The sequence below is a fragment of the Heteronotia binoei genome, chromosome 19 (assembly GCF_032191835.1).
Source record: "Heteronotia binoei isolate CCM8104 ecotype False Entrance Well chromosome 19, APGP_CSIRO_Hbin_v1, whole genome shotgun sequence".
NCBI classification, from domain to species: domain Eukaryota; kingdom Metazoa; phylum Chordata; class Lepidosauria; order Squamata; family Gekkonidae; genus Heteronotia; species Heteronotia binoei.
This window is the reverse complement of record NC_083241.1, coordinates 45,485,115-45,508,928: the sequence shown is the minus strand read 5'-3', so window position 1 is coordinate 45,508,928 and position 23,814 is coordinate 45,485,115. Positions and strand designations below refer to the sequence as shown.

General features: G+C 59.5%; 1 protein-coding gene across 1 annotated transcript in view; it reads right to left on the bottom strand.

The window, feature by feature from the left end:
• PRTG (protogenin) overlaps positions 1 to 22,933 on the bottom strand; it is a 40,208-nt gene extending 17,275 nt beyond the window's left edge. The window contains exons 1-10 of the mRNA XM_060260001.1: positions 22,867 to 22,933; positions 22,395 to 22,703; positions 7,542 to 7,686; positions 6,782 to 6,915; positions 6,550 to 6,687; positions 5,178 to 5,336; positions 4,555 to 4,714; positions 4,051 to 4,298; positions 2,122 to 2,286; positions 594 to 899 (exon numbers count right to left, since the gene is read on the bottom strand). Coding sequence (XP_060115984.1) covers positions 594 to 899; positions 2,122 to 2,286; positions 4,051 to 4,298; positions 4,555 to 4,714; positions 5,178 to 5,336; positions 6,550 to 6,687; positions 6,782 to 6,915; positions 7,542 to 7,686; positions 22,395 to 22,703; positions 22,867 to 22,933 — 1,831 coding nt within the window. The remainder of the gene's footprint in view (positions 1 to 593; positions 900 to 2,121; positions 2,287 to 4,050; positions 4,299 to 4,554; positions 4,715 to 5,177; positions 5,337 to 6,549; positions 6,688 to 6,781; positions 6,916 to 7,541; positions 7,687 to 22,394; positions 22,704 to 22,866) is intronic.
• Positions 22,934 to 23,814: the final 881 nt, after the last annotated feature.

Below are 23,814 nucleotides of genomic sequence, written 5' to 3'. Positions count from 1 at the left end.
TTCTCCAGGCCCTTTCTTACGTGCCCAGGGGAATGCTGATCGCTGCTCTGTGGTCTGGCAGCCATTGTCCTCCAGGCCAGTTTGGCCAGGGCTCCTGAAGGGGCTTTGCCATTTTCTGGGCATGGATCAGGGTCCCTGAGGATGTGTGTGTGCGGGCAGGAGGTATCTGTGAAGTTCCTGCACTGTGCGGGGGGTTGGACTAGATGACCCTGAAGGCCTCTGCCTCCAGGTGTGCCTTGAGGGGGGGGTTGCCAGGCTTACGGCCAGCTTTTGCTAAGAAGTTGTGTTCCCTCTGAAATGCCAAGGCCAGGGTGCAGCCCACCTGCGTTTTGGGGGGTGGGCCTGGCTTGTTTCATCAGAAAGAGTGAGCCATGGTCCATCTCGCTCTGGGATTCAGAAGGGCGTAATCCAACCATTCACACTAGGACAAGGCTTGAGTGATGCAAGCAAGACCCCCGTCTGCTCCCTGAGCACTCCCCTCCCGCCTTCTCCCTTGCTGGAACCAAGAGCTCCCCACTGAAACCTCTGCCCCCCCCCCTCCCGCAAGCGGCCTCTCTCTGGTGTGGCTCATGGTGCTAGAGGAGGGGGCCTACCTTTGACACTCGTGGCTTTGGGGGTGCGGTGGGAAGTCCACAGAGATGCCTCCCCCCAGCCGATCCGCGTGGCTGCCGTAATTCGCACCAGGTAGACTGTGTCCGGGCTCAGGTTCCTGAGCAGATACTCGTAGGTAGAGCCCAGAAGCTCCACCACTTGAACGGTGCTCTCCGTGCTGCGCCGAAAGGACAAGCGGTAGGAAACCACCTGGCCACGCCGGTACTTGGCGGGAATCGGCAGCCAGGAGATGAGGATGTCGGTGGGGCTTCGGCTCGTCAGGCTGATCTCAGGAGCTCTCAGAGGGACTGTGGGGAGAAGAGGATGTCAGCAAGCACAAGACCCTGCCAGAAGCCCACGGTTCATCTCCTCCCTCACTTGAACCCAGGAGCAAAGTCCCACCCTCCCACTCCAGCGGAGGCGGCCAGCCTGGCCTCTACACAGCAGGGCCTTCTTGGTGGCAGCTCCGGAATGCCTTGTGTGGGTGGGGAGGCCCCACAGAAAGGAGGAAGTGTTCCTGCCCTCTCTCCCTGTGGTCGCTTCTCTGGCCAGCCTGGCCTCTATACAGCAGGGCCTTCTTGGTGGCAGCTCCAGAATGCCTTGTGTGGGTGGGGAGGCCCCACAGAAAGGAGGAAGTGTTCCTGCCCTCTCCCCCTGTGGTCGCTTCTCTGGCCAGCCTGGCCTCTACACAGCAGGGCCTTCTTGGTGGCAGCTCCGGAATGCCTTGTGTGGGTGGGGAGGCCCCACAGAAAGGAGGAAGTGTTCCTGCCCTCTCTCCCTGTGGTCGCTTCTCTGGCCAGCCTGGCCTCTACACAGCAGGGCCTTCTTGGTGGCAGCTCCGGAATGCCTTGTGTGGGTGGGGAGGCCCCACAGAAAGGAGGAAGTGTTCCTGCCCTCTCTCCCTGTGGTCGCTTCTCTGGCCAGCCTGGCCTCTACACAGAAGGGCCTTCTTGGTGGCAGCTCCGGAATGCCTTGTGTGGGTGGGGAGGCCCCACAGAAAGGAGGAAGTGTTCCTGCCCTCTCTCCCTGTGGTCGCTTCTCTGGCCAGCCTGGCCTCTACACAGCAGGGCCTTCTTGGTGGCAGCTCCGGAATGCCTTGTGTGGGTGGGGAGGCCCCACAGAAAGGAGGAAGTGTTCCTGCCCTCTCTCCCTGTGGTCGCTTCTCTGGCCAGCCTGGCCTCTACACAGCAGGGCCTTCTTGGTGGCAGCTCCGGAATGCCTTGTGTGGGTGGGGAGGCCCCACAGAAAGGAGGAAGTGTTCCTGCCCTCTCCCCCTGTGGTCGCTTCTCTGGCCAGCCTGGCCTCTACACAGCAGGGCCTTCTTGGTGGCAGCTCCGGAATGCCTTGTGTGGGTGGGGAGGCCCCACAGAAAGGAGGAAGTGTTCCTGCCCTCTCCCCCTGTGGTCGCTTCTCTGGCCAGCCTGGCCTCTACACAGCAGGGCCTTCTTGGTGGCAGCTCCGGAATGCCTTGTGTGGGTGGGGAGGCCCCACAGAAAGGAGGAAGTGGTGCCCTGCTCCCGCCCCACTTGCCATCTTCCAGGGTGTGCTGGGTCACGTGGTCAGACATCTGGCTGGCCCCCAGGGGCATGTAGGCCACAATGTAGAAGCTGTAGTTGCTGCCCGCCTCCAAGTCGTCGATGACGTAGTGGGTGGTGTCGTTGCCGATCACCACCTGGTATTCTTCGTTGTTCAGACCTGGGGGGAGCAGGAAGCAGGGGGGAGCCATCAGAGAGGGCTGGTGGGGCTGTCCCGTCACCATGCTCAACGCTGCACCAGAGGGCTGGATCCCTGCTCACCCTTTACTCGGACGTCAACCAGCAGGATGGACACAGGAGGAAAGAAGCTGGCTTGGGGGGCGTGCAGGGAGCACAGTTCCCTGCCCAGAGAAGCTCCATCCGCTCAGGGAGCAGGGCACTCAGTGGGAGAGTGGGGCTGGGCCCCTCTGCTGACCCCAGGGGGTGGTTGTGGTGGAGGAAGAGGCCCTGCTCAACCGGCTCTGCCAAAAACCCTTCAAAACCGGGGTGCTCCTTCAGGAAAGGGCCAAGGAGCAAGAGGGGCTTCCCTTTCACACCAAGCCTTGCAACCCCCCCCCACCTTCTTTGGAGGCAGGCTGGGGCCTCTCCCCCACCCCCCACCCCCACCTCAAGAGCCAAACTTCCCCACAAGGCAGATTCCACAAGTCAACTTTCCCACAGTTCTGAATTCACTCAATAGCCCTTTAATTAGACAAGATTATCAGCATCTCACAACATCCTAATTAATGGCTTGTTAATGAGGAGCAGCCTGGCACAAAATGGGGGATCCTGGGCCCAAGCAAAGGCTAGCCCGCCTGTCCCTGATTGGCCCCCCAGCCCCCCCACAGAGCCCACCCCCCACATCCCATCCGCCCACACACACACGCCCCTCTGGCTTCCTGCTGCTGCCGCCAGGGACCATCCCTCCCTCTCCCCAATTCGAATGCAAAAGATCCTTCCCGCCCCCAGCAGCCACCCCCACTCAGCACTTGGCCAAAAGGAAGCAGGAAGCCCTCTGCCCACCCCCCAAACACTGCCTGACTCAACCAGGAGCCAAATCCCACCTCCAGCAGAGGATGCCCACTTCCCCCCCCCCCCACAGCAGTTCCCCCCAGCCCCAGATTCTCCGGGGGCTCCCTTCACGGAAAAGGTGGCGGCAGCAGCAGTGCCCCAGGCTCCCACTGCCACAGCAACTGGTTCCCATGCCCCAGAGGCGGAGGGGGGGTCTCTTCAGAAAACTCAGCCCCTCCCCCATCTTTAGAGATCCTGGCACGTGCAGAGCAGGGCAACTCCATCCGCTGCGCTGCGTTGTGGGGGGAAGAGCTCCACTCAGCTGGGAACATGGGTGAGGCATTCAACAGGGGCTGGGAAGAGCCCTCAGCGCAGGGCAGGACTCGCACGGGGCAAACTCAAGCCAAGAAGGAGCACTTCAGTCTGGGGGGGGGGCACCGCGGGAAGGACAGTTTCCCAAAGGCTTTCCTTGGCCCCCTTCCCTGGAGGCTGCAAGGGAGGAGAGCAGCAGTCCCTCTTCTGCGTAAACACAACACGCTCCTTCCTTGCAATCTCCCCCCTCCACACCATTCTTTTGGGAAGGCCCCAGCAAGGCTGGGAGAGCAGGACCAGGGAGGCCTCTGCTCTGCTGTGGGGCTGCTCTCGAAGGGGGCCCTGAAGCAGACGGCAGCTGCTGCAGACTGAGGGTCCCCGTGATCCACACCCTACTTCAGCTGAACCCCACCAAGGGCAGCCCCAGGTACTGCTCACTGAAGTAGTCAAGCTCAGAGGGTCCAAGGCCATGCCCGCCCTGCAGCATCAAGCCAAGATAGGATGGGGGATGAATCCTTGTTGAAAGGACAACACAAAAGATCGGGGGGGGGGGGGCAGAGAACCCAAAGCCCTCTTAAAGGGCAGGGGCCCCCCGCCCCAGAGCAAGGCAGCCAGCGTTTACCTTCTGCTTTCATGTAGTGGACGGAGTAGGCGATGACCTTGTCTGAGTTGTACAGGGGCCTCTCCCAGGCGAGGAGGATGGCGGAGCTGGACATGGTCTCTGCGTGGACATTGCAGGGGGCGCTGGGCCGGTCTTCGGACAGAACCACCGTCAGGCGTGCCCGGGCCAGCAGGGAGCCCTCGCTGTTCTCCGCCATGCACTGGTAGAGGGCATCGTCCTCAGGAATTATCTGGTTGATCACCAGTTTGCTGGACACAAGGGAAGAAGAGGAAGGGCCCTTCAACACAGCTCTTGGAATAGCCTCCCGGGGCTCTGCTCAAGCTCCTCCTTGCCACCAGAGGACTGGACTCCCACCCAGCTGAGAGCCCCACCAATCCGTCTCCCCACAGGCCAGAGGCAGAGGGGAGCGTGACCCCCAGCAGCCAGGAGAAGTGGGGGGCTGTCTCCCCCGAATCCAGCAGGGCCCGAAGCCTCCCCTCCCCCCACCAAGCCCCCAGACCGCACCTGTTGTACATTTTAATCCGGCCATTGGAGTGGATCTTCCGCCCGTTCTTCAGCCAGGTCACCCTGGGGGCCGGGATGCCCTCTGCCTGGCACCCAAAGCGGGCAGTGCCAGCCCGAGGCCTCGTCAAGCTCTCCGGCCACTCCACAAAGGAAGGGGGAGCTGGGGGGGAGTAAAGGAGAGTCAGGCTCTGAAGGTACAGAGGCCTCCCCACCTGCCCCCCAAACCCAGCCCAGCCCTGTCATCTTCCAATCACGTCCGGCGGCATCACAGGAGTTTGGGTGGGAGGGGAGCAGCAGCTGGACCTGCGGACGAGGCAGCCAACCCAGAGTACCTGGCCGGAAGCGGCGTCCCCCCCCCCCCCCCAACACCACCTCCAGTGGATCGGAGCCAGGAAGAGTTCCGGGGCAGAGAGGGGCTGGCAGCCAGAGAGGCACTCCCAACTGCCATGCCCACCCACCCAGAGTTCCCTCTGCAACCCAGCCGCCCCCCGCAGCTCGGTTCAGCCAGCAGGGCTCAGGGCTTCCTCAGGCCGCCCCCCGTGCAGAGTGACCCCTGTCTGGATCCCCCAGCCCCGCCCCCCAAATGGCCTCCCTCCCGTGAGCAGATTTCCAAGCCGACTCACCCAGCACCGTGAGCATGGCCACCGCCGTGGTGAAGTTGCGCGTGCCCGGGATGGTGGCCCGGCAGACGTAGATGCCTGCGTGCTGCACCTTCACGTCGGAGATCATGAGGTTCCCGTTGCCCAGCACCCGCGTGTTGAAGACGTCGATGGACTTGTGGTCTGGCAGGGGAGAGAAACCGTTCAGAGGAGGAGCCCCCCCCCCCATTCCCTCCAGACCCCTCCAGGGCGAGGGCAGCACAGAGCCCGCCTCTGACGTGCTGCTCCTCACGGGACACGCTGCATGGATGTGCAGCACCCTGCACCCCCCCTCCGTCCTGAAAGACCTTCGGCCCAGCACGTGATGCCCCTCCCAAGGAATCCATCTCCCCTGGGCCTCCGGGGGGCTCTCGAGGATTTGGGGCCCCGCTAAGGTCACAGGTGGACGGGGGGAATGCCTCTGCCCCCAATGCACCAGTGCTCTTCCCCCCAGGAGGCGTGTGAAGCAGGGGGAGAGAACGGCTGCAGGCACCTCCCGCCTCTCCAAGGGACCTCCTGCCTCAGAGGAACCCCAGCTGCTGCAGTGCTGCTCAGGAACCCACCCTGAGAGCAGGACACTCCCCCCCCCAAGGGTCCTGCCCTCACACAGCTCCTAGAATCCTAGAGTTGGAAGCGACCTCCAGGGTCATCTAGTCCAACCCCCTGCACAATGCAGGAAACTCACAAGCCCCTCCCCCTAAATTCATAGGATCTTCATTGCTGTCAGACGGCCATCTAGCCTCTGTTGAAAAACCTCCAAGGAAGGAGAGCCCACCACCTCCCGAGGAGGAAGCCTGAGGAACCGCTCTGTCAGGAAGTTCTTCCTTATAGAATTCTAGAGTTGGAAGAGACCTCCAGGGTCATCCAGTCCAACCCCTGAACAATGCAGGAAACTCACAAACACCTCCCCCTAAATTCACAGGATCTTCATTGCTGTCAGATGGCCATCTAGCCTCTATTTGAAAACCTCCAGGGAAGGAGAGCCTGCCACCTCCCGAGGAGGAAGCCTGTTCCACTGAGGAATCGCTCTAACGGTCAGGAAGTTCTTCCTCATGTTGAGCCAGAAACTCTTTTGATTTAATCTCAACCTATTGGTTCTGGTCCGACAGAAAACAATTCCACCCCATCCTCTAAAGGACAGCCCTTCAAGTACCTGAAGATGGTGATCGTATCACCTCTCAGCCGCCTCCTCTCCGGGCCAAACATGCCCAGCTCCCTCAGCCTTTCCTGCTAGGACGGTCTCCAGACCCCTCACTCCTCCTCTCTCCCTCCTGGAGGCTCCCCAGGAAGATGGGGGGAGGAGGAGGAGGTGGGGGCAGTGGCCAGGGCCAAGAGCGGCGGGGGGGGGGGGACTCACCCAAGCGGCTCCAGGAGACGATGGGCTTGGGCTGCCCCGTGGCCAGGCACTCCAGGACGACTGTCTGGTGAAGGGAGGCTGTCACGTTCTGTGGCCCGGCTACGATGGCCGGCCTGTGGAAAGACTTGGCTGGCAGGGCTGCAAGGGAAGGAAAGGCACAGCTAGGAAGGGCAGCAGGGGGAAGGGAAGCCCCCCCCCCCAGATTGGGCCTAGCAGGGCAGCCTCTGGGCACCTGGCAGGACGGTCAGCGTGGCCTCCGCGCTCTTCCGCCGGTTGCCCACTGTGGTGGCGACGCAGCGGTAACTCCCCGCATCCTTCTGCTGGACGCTGTAGATCTGTAGCACTCCTGAGGGCAAGGCCGTCATTCTGCAGGGGAAGCCCCAGAGGGCGGGTGGGAGAGAAGCCGGGAAAGAGTTTAGAGCAGAGAAGAGGGACGCTGGAAGCAGCGCGGGGGGGGGGGGGGGGGGGCGGAATTGATGCGTTCTGAAGCAGGGGCTGCCTGCATTTCAAAGCTCCTTCCTGGCACGGAACACTCATCCTTATTTTCTGCACTCCCCAAAGCAGCTGCTCGTGACAAGAGGGAGGCACGGAGAAAGGGGGCTACCACTAGCTGCTACCCACTAAAGGGAACCTCTGCAGGTGGCAGAGGAAGGCAGCCTGCCAACACAGCAGTGTGCACAGAGGGGAGGCAGCCTCAGGGAAAGGCCACGGCCTTTGGGCCAGCGCTGCGTAAGGCAGGATGATGCTGGACTCCAGGGGCCTCCAGTCTGAGCCAGAGCTTCTTGCGTTCTTCACCGGAACTCGTCCTGCGTCAAGAAGCCCATCAACACTGCAAGGGCCTGGGGAAGCAGCAGAAGGGAACAAACCAGGGAACCAGCCAGGCCCAAATGGAATGAGGAGCAGAGCACACATCCACACCAGCTGCTGTGAACTTCCCGGGGAAAGGGCAGGAGAGACACACGCAAAGCAAGCAGAGGGCGGCCGGTCCCCACCTGTCCGTGGCTGCTGGCAAGGCTGTCCGGTTGACTTCCCACGTGATGACGGCCGGAGGGTTGGCGGATATTTTACAGGCAAACCGAGCCACGCTCCCTTCGTGGACTTCTGCCGGAAGCGGCTGGACTTCAAATGCAGACATGGCTGGAAGAGAAGTGAAAGAGGCTGAGGAGGAGCCCCAAAAACAAGGTGTTGCCGTGCAGACGCCACCACACCCGCTGGAAGGAAGGCCAGATGCACCCAGGAGCTGACTGGCACCTGCCCATGCCCAGGAAACACCCCCCCCCTGGCTAGAAGGCCCCCTGGGCTGGAGGGAGCTTCCTGCAAGGAAGACGGGGGACCTCCCCTGCCCCAAAGCTCCTGCCCCCCTGGAGCTTCCTCTCCTGCCTTCTCGGTTTCATTGCAGTGATGCTCCAGGAAGGGGGGGGGGGGGAGACGGCAACACCCCCCATAACAAGGAAAGTGCTGGGGGGTGCATGAAGGGCCCTCAGGTCACTGCCAACTTATGGCAACCCAAAGAATCCCCCCCCCCCCCCCCCCGTCCCTGGGCAGGGCAGGCCTCCAAGAGTCTGAGGTGTCTGAACAAGCGTTTGCAAAGCAAAGACCACAAGGTGTGAAAAGGAGCCCCCAAAGCATCCGGCACTTTCCCCCAGAAGCCTGGGGGTCCCCCACCTGGGTCAGGGGGGCCTTGAGCAGCTGAACCCCCAAAGGGCTCTTTCTGCCCAGTGGAAGGGATGGGGAAGGAAAGCCCTGTCCCCAAACAGCAGGAGGCGCTCCACCGCCGGTCCTTCTCCTGCCCTCCCTCTGGGGCACCCACTCTGGCCCCCCTCGCTCTGCTGACAAAGTGGCTGACCCCTCCCCTCCCCCCCAGAGGAATGCCGGCTGCCCCTTGGAGCCAGGCCATTGTCCTGCAGTGGGAGGGGCCCCTCTTTGTGCCAGCAGAAAACCTCCTAAATCTCCCTTTGATGGAAGAGCTGCTGAAGGCCCAGGCACCCCTGACCCCAAAAGCAGCCCCCTCCTCGCCCGGCCTGCCCTCCCCCCTCCGCAGGCAGAAGAATGCCCCACATGGGAGGGAGGGAGGGAGGGACCACCGGCGGCCAGCTGCTCCTCTCCGGCCAGGACCAAAAGCCGCCCTCCCCTCCCCCCTGCCCACTGTCCAAAGCAGGACAAAGGCCTCCCCCGCCCCGCTGGCTGAAGAGGGTCCCAGAGGTCAGGCCGCAGCCAGGCAACCACCAACCTTCCGCCCAGGCCTCTGGAGGGGGGGCACCAGCAGCCCCCCTCTCTGCCCTCTTCCTCCCTCTGCTCCAGCCCTGGCAAAGCAGACCCCCCCCCAACTCCTGAGGAGGCTCTGGAGGCCTTCCCCAAAGGAGAAGTTGCAGGCGTGGAGGGAGGGGGGGCACACAATCGGCCAGGGGAAGCGACCAAGAGGGCAGGGTCCCCCTTTCCGGCGGGGGGGGGGGGCAGTTTCTGCCCATTAACTGTGACTTCTTGCCTGGAAGACTGAAGGACGTGCCTTGTGGAGCTTGGAGGCAGCCAAGGATTCCGGCAGAAGCACTCCCCTCCTCCCCCAGCTGAAAGGAAGAAGCAGCATAGTGCGGGAGGGGAGGGGGCATCTAATCCATGCAGCATCAACCCAGAGCATCCCGGAAAAGTCTTTCCAGAAAGGGGGGGGGGCGCAACACGTCCCTCGGGAGCTGATTCCCCCTGTAGAACTCTGACAGTACAAAAGGTTTTCCTAATATCTAGTTGGTACCTTCCCACTCTTAATAGTGAGTCTTCTCCTATGCTGCTCTCTGCCCTCCACTGACAGCTGTTCAAAGACTTCAGGAGAGCAATCCTCTCTGCCCACCCCCCAGCCTCCTCTTCTCCAGACCGGACCTTCCCAAGCCCCTCCCCCTTTCCTCCTGGGAGGGCTCCTTGGTCTCCCAGCTCTTCAGCACCCTCCTCACAGGGTACTCTCTGCAAAACCTCCCAGGGCCTGTTTGGTGGCAGCCCCACTCTTGGGGCATGGGCTGCCCAAGGAAGGGAGCACCAGAGCATCCTTGCAGCCAGCCAGAAGAAGGGGCCAGGTGGACCTCGGAGCTGATTGGACGGCTCTGGTGGATTTGTTGTTGGATGAAGATCTTGTGACTTCTTCATCTGGAAAATGCTTAGAGCTTGACCAAGATTGGGGGGGGACGGTGGCTCAGTGGTAGAACATCTGCTTGGGAAGCAGAAGGTCCCAGGTTCAGTCCCCGGCATCTCCAAAAAAGGGTCCAGGCAAGTAGGTGTGAAAAACCTCAGCTTGAGACCCTGGAGAGCCGCTGCCAGTCTGAGAAGACAATACTGACTTTGATGGACCGAGGGTCTGATTCAGTATAAGGCAGCTTCTTATGTTCATATGATTTGGTACACCAACTAATTCATTACACTTCTGAATTTATTCATTTGACTTCTGTTTTGCCCTCCTCACAAGCAGGCTCAGGACGGCTTACAGCAGTTAAAATACCACACCAACAATAGTAAATACAAGTCATACAGGGTTAAAAATTGCTGGGGGGGAAGTGTAGAGGACTCCCCCCTCCTCCACTCTGGGGCTTCTTGAGGGGCAGCCAGTGCCCTCCTCTGAGCCCAGAAACCCTTGGGGCAAAGGCCAGGCAAGACCAGGGAAGGCTGCGCTTCTTGCCCCCGCACAACCTGCAGGGATTGGGACCCCCCCACTCTGGCAATCTGCGGCCATAAACTATTCAGGAGGAGACTCCAAAGCTCAGGCCACCACTGTGGAAGCGGAGAGTCCGGCCTTTCTTCCCTTTCTGCTCCACGGTGAAAGAAAGTGCCGACCTTTGACCTGCCTCTGGGCTGCAGGAGACTCTCTTCCTGCCAGTGAAGAAGCAGAAATCAATACACGCATTTAATCCCAAAAACGATTCTGCCGGGCCCAGCGCCCTCCCATTGTTCCCGGGGGGGGGGGGGGCGTCATCTGGCTCCCTCCACTCCTCTTTTATTCAGCAGCCCTCGCGCCCCCACACCCCCACCTCTGCCTGCCCCACTGCCTGGTTATGCCTCCCTAGTGCCTTCTGCCCTGCTCAGAGGAGGCCCCTTTGCAGTCCTACCTCTGGCCACCCCAAGCCTACCAGGCCCAGGGCCAGCCTGCGCCCAGGGCACCAGCAGGGAGCCTGCAGGAGTCTTTCAAGAAGGTGCTGGATGCATGGAAAGTCCCCCGGGGTCTCTGCCGGCATCCTGCACTCCTCTCCCAACTTCTTATCAGCTCCCAAGCAGGAAGGGAACCCCCAGAGCAGGAGGGGCTCACAAAGACTGGCTGTGGGGGGGCTCAGCTGCCTCCACAACCCCTGGACTGCCCCCCACTCCCACCCACCCTGCACCCTCCCAGCAGCACAAGCAGCAGCTCAGGGGCAAAGGGTCTGATCCAACAGGGCTCTTCTGATGCTCTTCTCAGGGGAAGGCCTCAGCCTCCCTGCCCTGTTGTTGGCTCTCCAGAGGAACTGGTTGGCCACTGTGTGAGACAGGAGGCTGCACTGGATGGACCCTCCCTGGTCTGACCCAGCAGGACTCTTCTGATGTTCTTCTCAGGGGAAGGCCTCGGCCTCTCTGCCCTGTTGTTGGCTCTCCAGAGGAACTGGTTGGCCACTGTGTGAGACAGGAGGATGGACTAGATGGACCCTCCCTGGTTTGTTGTTGAGGCCAAGGCCTTCCCCTGAGAAGAATACCAAAAGAGCCCTACAGGATCAGACCAGCGAAGGTCCAGCCTCCTGTCTCACAGTGGCCAGTCAGTTCCTCTGGAAAGCCAACAACAGGGCAGAGAGGCCGAGGCCTTCCCCTGAGAAGAACATCAGAAGAGCCCTGCTGGGTCAGACCAGTGAGGGTCCATCCAGTCCAGCCTCCTGTCTCACACAGGGGCCAGCCAGTTTCTCTGGAGGGCCAACAATAGGGCAGAGAGGCCGAGGTCTTCCCCTGAGAAGAACATCAGAAGAGCCCTGCAGAGTCAGACCAGTGAGGGTCCATCCAGTCCAGCCTCCTGTCTCTCACAGGGGCCAGCCAGTTCCTCTGGAGGGCCAACAACAGGGCAGAGAGGCCGAGGCCTTCCCCTGAGAAGAACAGCAGAAGAGCCCTGCAGAGTCAGACCAGTGAGGGTCCATCCAGTCCAGCCTCCTGTCTCTCACAGGGGCCAACCGTTTCCTCTGGAGGGCCAACAACAGGGCAGAGAGGCCGAGGCCTTCCCCTGAGAAGAACATCAGAAGAGCCCTGCTGGGTCAGACCAGGGAGGGTCCATTTAGTCCAGTCTCCTTTCTCACACAGCGGCCAACCAGTTCCTCTGGAGGGCCAACAACAGGGCAGAGAGGCTGAGGCCTTCCCCTGAGAAGAACATCAGAAGAGCTCTGCAGAGTCAGACCAGTGAGGGTCCATCCAGTCCAGCCTCCTGTCTCTCACAGGGGCCAACCGTTTCCTCTGGAGGGCCAACAACAGGGCAGAGAGGCTGAGGCCTTCCCCTGAGAAGAAATCAGAAGAGCCCTGCAGAGTCAGACCAGTGAGGGTCCATCCAGTCCAGCCTCCTGTCTCTCACAGGGGCCAACCGTTTCCTATGGAGGGCCAGCAACAGGGCAGAGAGGCTGAGGCCTTCCCCTGAGAAGAACCTCAGAAGAGCCCTGCTGGATCAGACCAGAAAGGGTCCATCTAGTCCAGTCTCCTGTCTCACACCGCGGCCAACCAGTTCCTCTGGAGGGCCAACAACAGGGCAGAGAGGCTGAGGCCTTCCCCTGAGAAGAACATCAGAAGAGCCCTGCAGAGTCAGACCAGTGAGGGTCCATCCAGTCCAGCCTCCTGTCTCTCACAGGGGCCAACCGTTTCCTCTGGAGGGCCAACAACAGGGCAGAGAGGCTGAGGCCTTCCCCTGAGAAGAACATCAGAAGAGCCCTGCAGAGTCAGACCAGTGAGGGTCCATCCAGTCCAGCCTCCTGTCTCTCACAGGGGCCAACCAGTTCCTCTGGAGGGCCAACAACAGGGCAGAGAGGCTGAGGCCTTCCCCTGAGAAGAAATCAGAAGAGCCCTGCAGAGTCAGACCAGTGAGGGTCCATCCAGTCCAGCCTCCTGTCTCTCACAGGGGCCAACCGTTTCCTATGGAGGGCCAGCAACAGGGCAGAGAGGCTGAGGCCTTCCCCTGAGAAGAACCTCAGAAGAGCCCTGCTGGATCAGACCAGAAAGGGTCCATCTAGTCCAGTCTCCTGTCTCACACCGCGGCCAACCAGTTCCTCTGGAGGGCCAACAACAGGGCAGAGAGGCTGAGGCCTTCCCCTGAGAAGAACATCAGAAGAGCCCTGCAGAGTCAGACCAGGGAGGGTCCATCCAGTCCAGCCTCCTGTCTCTCACAGGGGCCAACCGTTTCCTCTGGAGGGCCAACAACAGGGCAGAGAGGCCGAGGCCTTCCCCTGAGAAGAACATCAGAAGAGCTCTGCTGGGTCAGACCAGGGAGGGTCCATTTAGTCCAGTCTCCTTTCTCACACAGCGGCCAACCAGTTCCTCTGGAGGGCCAACAACAGGGCAGAGAGGCCAAGGCCTTCCCCTGAGAAGAACATCAGAAGAGTCCTGCAGAGTCAGACCAGGGAGGGTCCATCTAGTCCAGCCTCCTGTCTCACACAGAGGCCAATTAGCTCCTCTGGAGGGCCAACAACAAGGCAGAAAGGCCGAGGCCTTCCCCTGATGCTGCCTCCTGGCTCTGGGATGATGATTAGTGCTCTTCAGTGACCACAGCTTATAGCCCCTAATAAACTGATCCTCCATGAATCTATCTAATCCCCCTTTCAAGATGTTGATCCCGGTGGCCAGCACCATGTCCTCTGGCAGCAAATTCTACTTTTGATTCACTCTCTGTGTAAAGTCATTGAGTCATAGTTGGAAGGGACCTCCAGGGTCATCTAGTCCAACCCCCTGCACAATGCAGGGAACTCACAAAGACCTCCCCCTAAATTCACATATTTCATATTTTCTTTTGCTTGCCTTGAGCTCTTTCCTCATCAACTTCACTGGGTGTCCCCAAGTTCTGTTATGGGAGCATGAGGGAGAAACCCCCTCCTTCTATCTATTCTTCTCACCCCCTGTGCATTTTATGCACCTCTCCCATATCCCCCCCCCCAAGGCAGCTGTAGAGCCATCCTGCCCCCACGAGGGGGGGCACCCCGGTCCCCTTCTGGTTAGCCTGGATCAGTTTTTTTCACACAGACATTTGTGTCCCAGTTGAGGAGGAAGGAATCGGTACAATCATAGAATCATAGAGCTGAAAGGGACCGATAGGGTCATCTAGTCCAACCCCCTGCACAATGCAGGACACTCAAATACTTCTCTCCCCACACACCCCCATTGACACCTGCTCCATGGCCAGAAGACGGGGAGAGGGGAGAAACCCGCCAGGATCCCTGGCAAAACTGGCCTGGAGAAAATCTGCTGCCAGACCCCAAAGAGAACAGCATTTCTCATGAACGCATTCAAAGGAAGGCAATACATAGAAGAAATAGCAGCCATCTGGCCGATTTTGGGGGGGGGGGGGAATTCTGATGGTCCTCAACAAAGCACAACAAGGAGCCCTCCATTTCTACAGACAGTTTTAAAGAAACCTAACAAATAAGCATGTGTCCGAAGCTCATAAGACACACGTTTCTCAACACTACTGACGACACAGGTAGTGGTCAATCACCCGTCCAGCGCTTCAAGCTGTAACAAGTGCATTCGCTGGAGCAAAATAACCATCAAATCCAAGCAGGTCCCCCCAGTGCTAGGGAAGTTCCAGGAGTCGTCTGGAGAGCGAGAGAAGAGCAAAGCCCTCTGGGCACTCCAGTGTGGAGGGGGATGCAGAAGGGAAGGGGGGCAGTCCAGTTGGCACAGCAATTGCAGGGCTCTGGCAGAAACCAGCAGCAGCTGACTCTCCACCCCCCCCCCCAAAAAAAAAGACTCGCGAGGCTTTTATTTGGAAACCTGTGCCTTCTGAGGGGGGGGGGTCTTGACAGAGCAGCTGGAAACAGCAGGGTCAGGTGTCTCCACAATCCAGCTGAAAACTTTGGGATGACTCCTTGCAGTGGGAACCAAACTGATGCCTCTCATCAGGCTCAGAACCAGAAAAGCCGCCTCCCCCCCCCACTTCCTCTCCTAGATCCACGTGGCCTCCACCCCTTCCCAGGAGCCTACCTCCACCTGGCACACCTAGAGCTAGTCAGAGCTGCCTGGCATCCCCCCCCAAAGGCAGCGGAGGGGCCTTGAGACCTGGGCCTGAATCATGTGTCCCCCCCCACCCCTTAAAGCCATTCCAGAGGACTCCAAGGCTGGCTACCTCTTGCGGGACTATGGCTTTTGTTTCCGGCCCTCAGGGTCTTCAGGAGAGGGGGCTTAAGGGCTGCTCTCCTGGCCTCCCCCCCATGCCAGCTCTCCCACCTGCTGCCTTCATAGGAGGCTATGCCGTGAGGTTCCCTCCACCCGGGGGGAGGCTTGTGCATGACTCCCTGCAGCCCCCTCTCCCCTCCCGCCCCCCAAAGGAGCAGCTGGCAAGATGGCAGCCCGGAGCCTCCAGGTGGAGCCGGGGAAGCCTCACAATTATAGCTCATCTGCACGCTACAGGGATCTGGTCCTCTGGAGGGGATGGCTGCTTGGGAGGGTGGAGTGGGTGGCCTTGTCCCTCTTCTCCCCAGGCTGCACCCTCACATCTCCAGCCTGGCTCTGGCCCCCCACCCCCTCATCTCCGCTGGTGACTGCAGGGAGCCTGGCAGGCCTCCTTCAAGAGACTGCCCAGCCAGGGAGGGGAAGGAGGGCCGGACTGGGGGCCCAACCGGAGGGAAGCTTGACCAGAGCCTCCCTGGGACCACAGTGGGAAGGGGAATCCTTCCTTCCTTCCTTCCTTCCTCCCTCCCTTCCCCTCCTGCACTGCGGCCTGCCCCTCTCCCCTTGGAAGCCTCCTTTCTGTAGTGCCTGTAATTGTTCTGCCCCCCACAAAGGGCCCAGCTGTTAAACTGAGGAGAGGTGGAAACAAGAGCAAGCGGCAGGCAGGGGGGGCGGGGAGTGACCGGCCAGAGCCAGGGCCTGCAGACAAAAGGGGGCCCTGCCACTGCCCTCCTGACCACTGCTGGGAGAAAACACAAGTGGAGGGAGGGAGAGCGAGAAACATCCTTTGCTTCCCTCCTCCCCCCTCCCCCAAATCACACGTAGGCCAGAAAGTGGCCTGGCCAGCACAGCCATCCATCCACAGCCCCGGCAGAGGCATCCTGAGCCCCCCCTCATGGCCCAGAACAAGGAGCCTGCCCCCCAACACCGCCCAGCAGGGTCTGAATGCCCACAGCTCTCAGGGGAGGGCAGAACAGAAGGGCCTGCCAGGGCCCCTGGCACAGCTGCCCCCTTGCCCCACTGCCCCGGCTTGGCACCTCCTAACAGACAGGCTGGCCTACACTTCAGGCTGCAGGCACGAGCCCAGAACCACCCCACAGGTTGACAGGGAAAAGGTCCCTGGGCCCCAAAGTGCAGCCCAAAGCAACCAGTGCCCCTCTGCACGGCCATTTTGCCAGCTGGCCAAGACGGCCAACTGCCTCCACCCAAGGCACTACTTGTGCCACAAGCCATGTGGAGGTTTGGCCTGCAGGCTGGCATCTGTGACCTCCCATTCCTCCTGGTGACCATCAAGCTCTGATCACAGTGGCTGAGATCTCTGTGCAAACTCATGCAGTGGTAAAACAAGAGATTCCTACGGACAGGGCCTTCTCCGTGGTGGTGCCAAAGTCCAGCATGGCACCAACCGGAATAGTTTTTCAGCAGCTTTTCTCCCAAGTAGTTCCTGATGCCCAAAGGATGCTGCAGTCTGGGGGATTCAGCTGCGTGACCCAGATTTTATTAAACTTTAGTGTATCTTAACTGATTTTAGGCTCCTCCAAAATCTTGCCTTACATGGCAGGACAGAATGCGGGTGTCAACCACGTCCCCTTCCATTTACTGGAACTCGCGTCTCAACTAGCGCACACACATGGCTGCAACGTTACAAAGCGCTGCAAGAACCACTGATCCATGGCAGCTCAGTTGAGAGTCTCTGGGTAAAAATAAAAGGAGTAAGAAATAACAGTGATATTATTGTGGGGGTCTGCTATAGACCACCAAGTCAGGCAGAGGACTTGGATGAGATACTTCTACAGCAGATTGCAAAGTTCTCCAAGAGAAGGGATCATGGGAGATTTCAGTTACCCAGACATCTGTCGGAAGTCCAACTCTGCTAAAAATGAAAAGTCAAATAGATTCCTGACTTGTCTTGCTGACAACTTCCTTTTCCAGAAAAAGAAGACGGAAACAAGGGGATCTGCTATCTTGGATTTGATTCTCACCAACAAGGAAGAATTGACTGAAGAAGTGGAAAAAGTGGGCACCCTGGGCTGGAGTGACCGTGAGATTTTGGAATTTACAGTCTTAGGGAAGGGAAAAGCTATACGTAGTCAGACTTATAGGATGAACTTCAGAAAGGCAAACTTTGTTAAACTTATAACTATGCTGGGTAAAATCCCATGGTCAGAAATACTTAGGAGGAAGGGGGTTCAGGAGGGGTGGGAGTTTCTTAAAAGCGAAATACTGAAAGTGCAATCACAGACGATTCCTATGAGAAGAAAAAATGGAAAAAGCCTAAAGAAGCCGAAGTGACTCCATAAACAGCTCTCTAAAGACAATTGGAAGGAGGGCCTTGTGAATGGTTCCTCATCCTCTTGGAGAGGAGTGATAAGTGGAGTGCCTCAAGGATCTGTCCTGGGACCTGTTTTGTTCAACATCTTTATCGATGATTTAAATGAAGGAATAGAGGGAATGCTTATTAAATTTGCAGATGATACTAAATTGGGAGGGGTTGCAAACACAGAAGAAGACAGAAACAGGATACAGGATGACCTTGACAGGCTGGAAATCTGGGCTAAAATCAATAAAATGAATTTTAATTGAAGAAGAAGAAGAAGATATTGGATTTATATCCCGCCCTCCACTCCAAAGAGTCTCAGAGCGGCTCACAATCTCCTTTCCCTTCCTCCCCCACAACAAACACCCTGTGAGGTGGGTGGGGCTGGAGAGGGCTCTCACAGCAGCTGCCCTTTCAAGGACAACTTCTGCCAGAGCTATGGCTGACCCAAGGCCATTCCAGCAGGTGCAAGTGGAGGAGTGGGGAATCAAACCCGGTTCTCCCAGATAAGAGTCCGCACACTTAACCTCTCACCAAACTGGCTCTAATGGGGATAAATGTAAAGTTCTGCATTTAGGTAGGAAAAATCCAATGCATGGTTATAGGATGGGGGAGACTTGTCTTAGCAGTAGTATGTGAGAAAAGGATCTAGGGGTCTTAGTGGATCATACGCTGAACATGAATCAACAGTGTGATGCGGTGGCTAAAAAGGCAAATACAATTTTGGGCTGTATCAACAGAAGTCTAGTGTCCAGATCACGTGATGTGATGGTATCGCTTTACTCTGCTCTGGTAAGACCTCACCTGGAGTACTCTCTTCAGTTTTGGGCACCACATTTTAAGAAGGATATAGACAAGCTGGAACGGGTCCAGAGGAGGGCGACAAAGATGGTGAGGGGTCTGGAGACCAAGTCCTATGAGGAAAGGTTGAAGGAGCTGGGGATGTTTAGCCTAGAGAGGAGGCGGCTGAGAGGTGATAGGATCACCATCTTCAAGTACTTGAAGGGCTGTCCTATAAAGGAGGGTGTGGAATTGTTTTCTGTGGCCCCGGAAGGTAGGATTACAACCAATGGATTGAAATTAAATCAAAAGAATTTCCGACTCAACATCAGGAAGAACTTCCTGACCGTTAGAGCAGTTCCTCAGTGGAACAGGCTTCCTCCTCATTCCTTAGAGGTTTTTCAATGGAAGCTAGATGGCCATCTGACAGCAATGAAGATCCTGTGGATTTAGGGGGAGGTGTTTGTGAGTTTCGTGCATTGTGCAGGGGGTTGGACTAGATGACCCTGGAGGTCCCGTCCAACTCTATGATTCTATGATCCACGAAGGCTGCACTTCCAAGGGTAACCAGTAACCTCACGGGGAGCCCCAGGACCAACTGGCTTCTGTCTGATCATCTGGGGTGAGTTCGTGTCTCTTCCAGGCAACCAGGCAGAGCAGCATCTCTGAGGTGCCATGAATGCCCAGCCTGCAGCCAAAGTCCCCCATGCACTCTGCAAACCCTTCCATTCAGCATGGCTCCCACATGGCCACACACTCTTCTTGTTTTACAGCCTTCCCTCTGCAAGGAGCGGTGATTAGATGCTCTTCCTGCTATTAGTCCCCTAATTAGAAAGCTGCAGCTCAGCCCCCCAAACCCATTGATTTTCTGGTCAGCGTTCAGCAATATTCTAAGCAGGCCTTCAGCTGAAAGGAAAGGGCTGCCCTGGTGGGGGTGGGAAGGGCTCCCTCCCACCCCTGAGAGCACGCCCAGGAGAAAGGTGGGGGTCCCTGTCTCAAGCAGACAGCCCAAAGCCCCCAACACAGCCCCCTCCAAGCAAACTCCTCTTGGCATCCCCACAGAATCGGTGAGAAGATCTGTGGCCACCAGAACCTGCCCAGATCAGAAGTCAAGAAGGCCTCAGCTGCTAGCTTGGAGTTCCAAAAAAGGCTCCCACCCCCGGCTCCCATTCCGTTCCAGAAAAGGAACCAACAGCATCCAGTGGCCACCACCTCTGCAGTCTTGAAGTCTTCCTTCCCCAAAAGCACAGTGAATTCAGGAAAGGAACCGGGGGGGGGGGGGCAGGGCCTTCCTCTGCCCCCCCCCAATACGAACATACGTTGGATCAGGCCAATGTCCCATCCAGTCCAACACTCTGTGTCACACAGTGGCTAAAAACATCAGGAGGTCCATCAGTGGGGCCAGGACACCAGAAGCCCTCCAACTGTTGCCCTGTCAAGCACCCAGAATACAGACAGAGAGTTCCTTCTATACCTTGTGGCTAATAGCCGCTGATGGACCTCTGCTCCATATTTTTATCCAATCCCCTCTTGAAGCTGGCTATGCTTGCAGCCTCCACCACCTCCTGTGGCAGTGAATTCCACATGTTAATCACCCTTTGGCTGAAGGACTTCCCCAGGGGTGGCCAATGGTAGCTCTCCAGATGTTTTTTGCCTACAACTCCCATCAGCCCCAGCCAGTATGGCCAATGGCTGGGGCTGATGGGAGTTGTATGCAAAAAAAACATCTGGAGAGCTACCGTTGGCCACCCCTGTTTTATCCATTCTAACTGGACTTCTGAGCAATTTCATTGAGTGCCCAGGAGTACTCATATTTTGAGAAAGGGAGAAAAGCACTTCTTTCTCTGCCTTCTCCATCCCAGGAATAATCTTGTAAACCTCTCTCATGTCACCCCTCAGTTCTTCAAGCCAAAGAACTCCTGCTTGGGTTTGGATGTGACCCCCTGCCCATCGTTCCCCCCAGGCCCCTGGAAGGCATCCTACAGCCAAAGAGGGAAGAGCGGCCCTCCCCTCCCCCGTGCCTCCCAAAGAAAACATCCAGGGGGGCGGGGCCTTCACACTCTTGCCTGCCCCCCCCCCAGTCTGCAGCAGTTTATTTTCACCCCAAGAAGGAGAAGGGGGAAAGGGGAGGGGAGAAGGCCACTGGAGAGGGAGTCTTCCCCCCCCCCTTGCAGAGGGACATTTGCATCTCGTGCATTCCTCCAGAACAATCCGGGGGCCGTGGGGGGGGGGACATGAAAGGGCTGAGGGTCATCTGCTCTTTATCACAAGGGGGGCCTCATCCAGGCTGGTTTCTAACCTTTTCACCCGGAGGAGTCTTCATTTGCACATGAATAATGGGAGGCCACTGCTGCCTCTCCCTCCCTAACTTCCTTCCCCCACATCAGGGCTCCCATCTCCAAGGCCCTCCAACTGCAGCAGATTAAAAGGGTCAGATTTCCACCAGGCAAGACCCACACGGACCCCAACGAGAGGGCAAAGTCTGTGCAAGCCAAAAAAGTGAGCATTCTTGCCCCCTGTGGCTCTCACAGACTGGGGCACCCCCCCCAAGAAAGGCAAGGAGAAAGAGGCAGCCCCCAGCCTCCCCTCCCCACCATGAAGGCATTGTGTCCTCCTTCGCACAACTGTAAAGCCATTGCAAGTTCTGCTACAGCCTGAGTTCCTTGGCCACAAAACTCTGGGGATCCTTGCATGCCACTTCCTATGAATTGATTTCAGAGCGACAGCCCTTCGCTTTGGAAAGGACAGCCCCGCTTCTCCCCAGCCTGAGCCACAAACAACATGTCACCGGCTGTGGTTGGGGCTGAGAGGGCTCTCCCAGCAGCTGCCCTTTCACGGACAACTCCTACGAGAGCTCTGGTTGACCCAAGACCATCTCAGCAGCTGCAAGCGGAGGAGTGGGGAATCCAACCCGGTTCTCCCAGATAAGAGAGCTCTGGCTGACCCAAGGCCATTCCAGCAGTTGCAAGCGGAGGAGTGGGGAATCAAACCCGGTTCTCCCAGATAAGAGAGCTCTGGCTGACCCAAGGCCATTCCAGCAGCTGCAAGCGGAGGAGTGGGGAATCAAACCCGGTCCTCCCAAACTTAACCACTGCACCAGACTGGCCAGCTAAAGCCTTGTCTCTGCAGACAACGGATGAGCCCCTGCTACAGAAATCTGTCTGCCAGGTTTCCTTTTGGGCCACAAACAGGTCAAAAACCAGCACCTCCATGAGCAAACAAAAATGGCACCTTCCAAAAACTGAGGAGCTGCACCCAAAAGGCGAGGCTTTTGCCTCCAAGACACAGGCCCAGGCGGCAGGAAGGGGGCAGATCCGTAACATTTCTCAAGAGCTCCCCTAGTGGCTGCCCCCCCACCACACCCAAAGCCATTAAAGCAAGCAGCGGGACCTCTTTTGCCAGGTTCCAGCCCTAGAAACACCATCCCAAGAAGAGAAGACCAGCCGGAGCCAGGCCTGCTCCCCAGGCACAGATACTGCTTTGTACCCCCAAGCCCTCCCCCCCCACCCCCGAAAACACTTTGACTTTAAGACTGCTGCAGTCGAAGGACTTCCTTCCTTTCAAATTACTCCAAAGCTGGCTGCAAGCAACTGCACAAAGGTGGAGGCCAATGAGGCACCTTTAAGACCAAGGAAGTTTTATTGAGAACGTGAAGCTTTCCAGTCTTCTAGCACACTTCATCGGACAACAGTTTAAGTGTGCTTTTAGTGCACAAATGCTCACATTCACCACAGAGCTTCAAGGGGCTCCTAGACTCCCACTTTGCTCTCTACTCCCTTTGCTGGAGCCACTGAGCCAAGAGGGAAAGCGGGACAGAAACGCTGCACTCAGTGAAGGACAACCGCCTTTACAGGCTTCCCGACATCTCTACAGCCACAGCGGCCAAAATGTTACAAGGAATGGGAGGCCAGTGAGACTCGCGGGGAGCACTGCCATCTTGGGCAAGATCCTGCCAGCCTCAGCTCTGGAGGTGGGTGAGGCGAGGGGGGCTCCCAAGGGGCTGAAGGGCAAGGAGCTGTCTCTGGGCTCACCTCCTCATCCCTGGGGACACCTGGGGGGGAGAGGAAGGCCACATCCAGAAGGCTGCTTCCCTCCCCCCTCAGCGGCCCTGGCAGAGATGGCCCCTTCAACAGGTGGGGGTGGCAAAGAAGGGGCGCTGGATTCTCCAAGAGATTCAAGGCCTGAGAGACCAGGAGGGGCTGGCCAGGTGATCCACTGGGGATCTTGTTGACCTTCCAAGCCTTGAAGCTCCCCACTGGATCCTCCTCGTCCCTCCCTCTCTCCTGCCAGAGATCGCCTGCCCCGCTGCGCGCTGAAAGCGGAGGCAAGCCCCCGCCCCCGACGGCAAGCAGAGCCGCGCCGGTCCTCCCCCCCCCGGGGCCCGCGGGGCACTTACCGGCGAGGGCGAGGCGGGCCTTGCGGCTGAGGATGGCGCCGTGCTTGCTGCGGGCGAGGCACTGGTAGAGGCCCTCGTCGGCGGGGCCCTCGACGGCGCGGAGGTGGAGGGAGCCGTCGGGCAGGGCTCGGAGCCGCTCGCTCTCGGCCACCTGCAGCCCGTTGCGCAGCCACGTCAGGGCGACGGGGCCCTCCTCGCCCGCCCGCGCCTCGCACTCCAGCACCGCCCCCGAGCCCGCCCGCCCCACCGTCGCGTCCTGCGGCTCCTTCACGAACCACAGCTCCGCCGCAGAAGGGGCGCCCCGCACGCCTGCCGGACACAGAGAGAGAGAGAGAGAGAGGCCGGCGTGAGAGCCCGGGAGAGGGAGGCAGGCAGGGAGGGAGAGAAGGCGGCTGCTCGACGGCCGGGGGCACGTGCCCGAGGGGCCGCCGGCGGGGGAGGGCGGGAGGGCGGGAGGGACGGGGCGGCTCACCTGCGACGGCGAAGAGCAGCAGCAGCAGCAGGAGGGGCGGCGGGAGCATCCGACGGGGGGGCGCCATTTAGCGGCGGCGGCGGCTGTGCTGGTGCTTCTCGTCGCGGGGCATGCTCCCTGCTCCCCTCCTTCCTCCGCCGCCGGCGCGCCGAGACTGGCAGCCCCCCGCCCCACGCCGCCCCGCAGCCGCCGCCGGCCCCGCCCCCCGCCCCGCCCCGCCCCGCCCCTTGCCCCGCCCCGCCCCGCCCCGCCCCTTGCCCCGCCCCGCGCACGGACACGCGCACCAAGGCCAGGGGCGCCGCCCGCCCCCTCCCTCCCTCCCTCCAGCACCTTCGCGAGCCCCCCGACGGCCGGCCGGCAGGAGCAGCGCGCAGTGCCCGCGGCAGGCAGGAGCCACCGGCCACTCCCCTCCCCTCCCCTCCCTCCGCCGCCTCCCGGCCGGGGCTGTGCGGCTGAGATGGCCACTCTCCAGATCCTCCCCCGCCCGCTCCGTCTACGGAACTCAGCGCCCCCCCCCCCGTGGGAGCGGCATCCCGGAGGGAGGGGGGGTCTCTGCTCTTCCGACGGCTTCGCGGCCAGCGGGGTCCCCTTCGGAGAGAAAGGACACGGACACCCCCCCCCCCGAGGACGGGAGGAGGGAAAGGGGGGACTCCCCCAGAACCCCCTCACTACACGCGGGGGGGGGGCCCTGGAAGGGACCTTGGCCCCGCCCTTCAGCACTCTTCCCCCCCCAGCTCCCTTCTGCGGGGGCTCTGCAAAGGACGGCCCAGCCTGCCCCCTGGCGGACCATGGGGGTTCAGCGCCCTGCACGTGGGGGGCCTCCGGGGCTCAGTCCAGGGCCCTTGGGGGAGGGGCTCCCCAGAGCCAGCAGAAGCAGGTGCTCCTCAGCCCCTCTCCTCCAGGCAGCCATAATTTCTCCCCTGCTGGGGGGCGGGAAAGAAGGGCCAA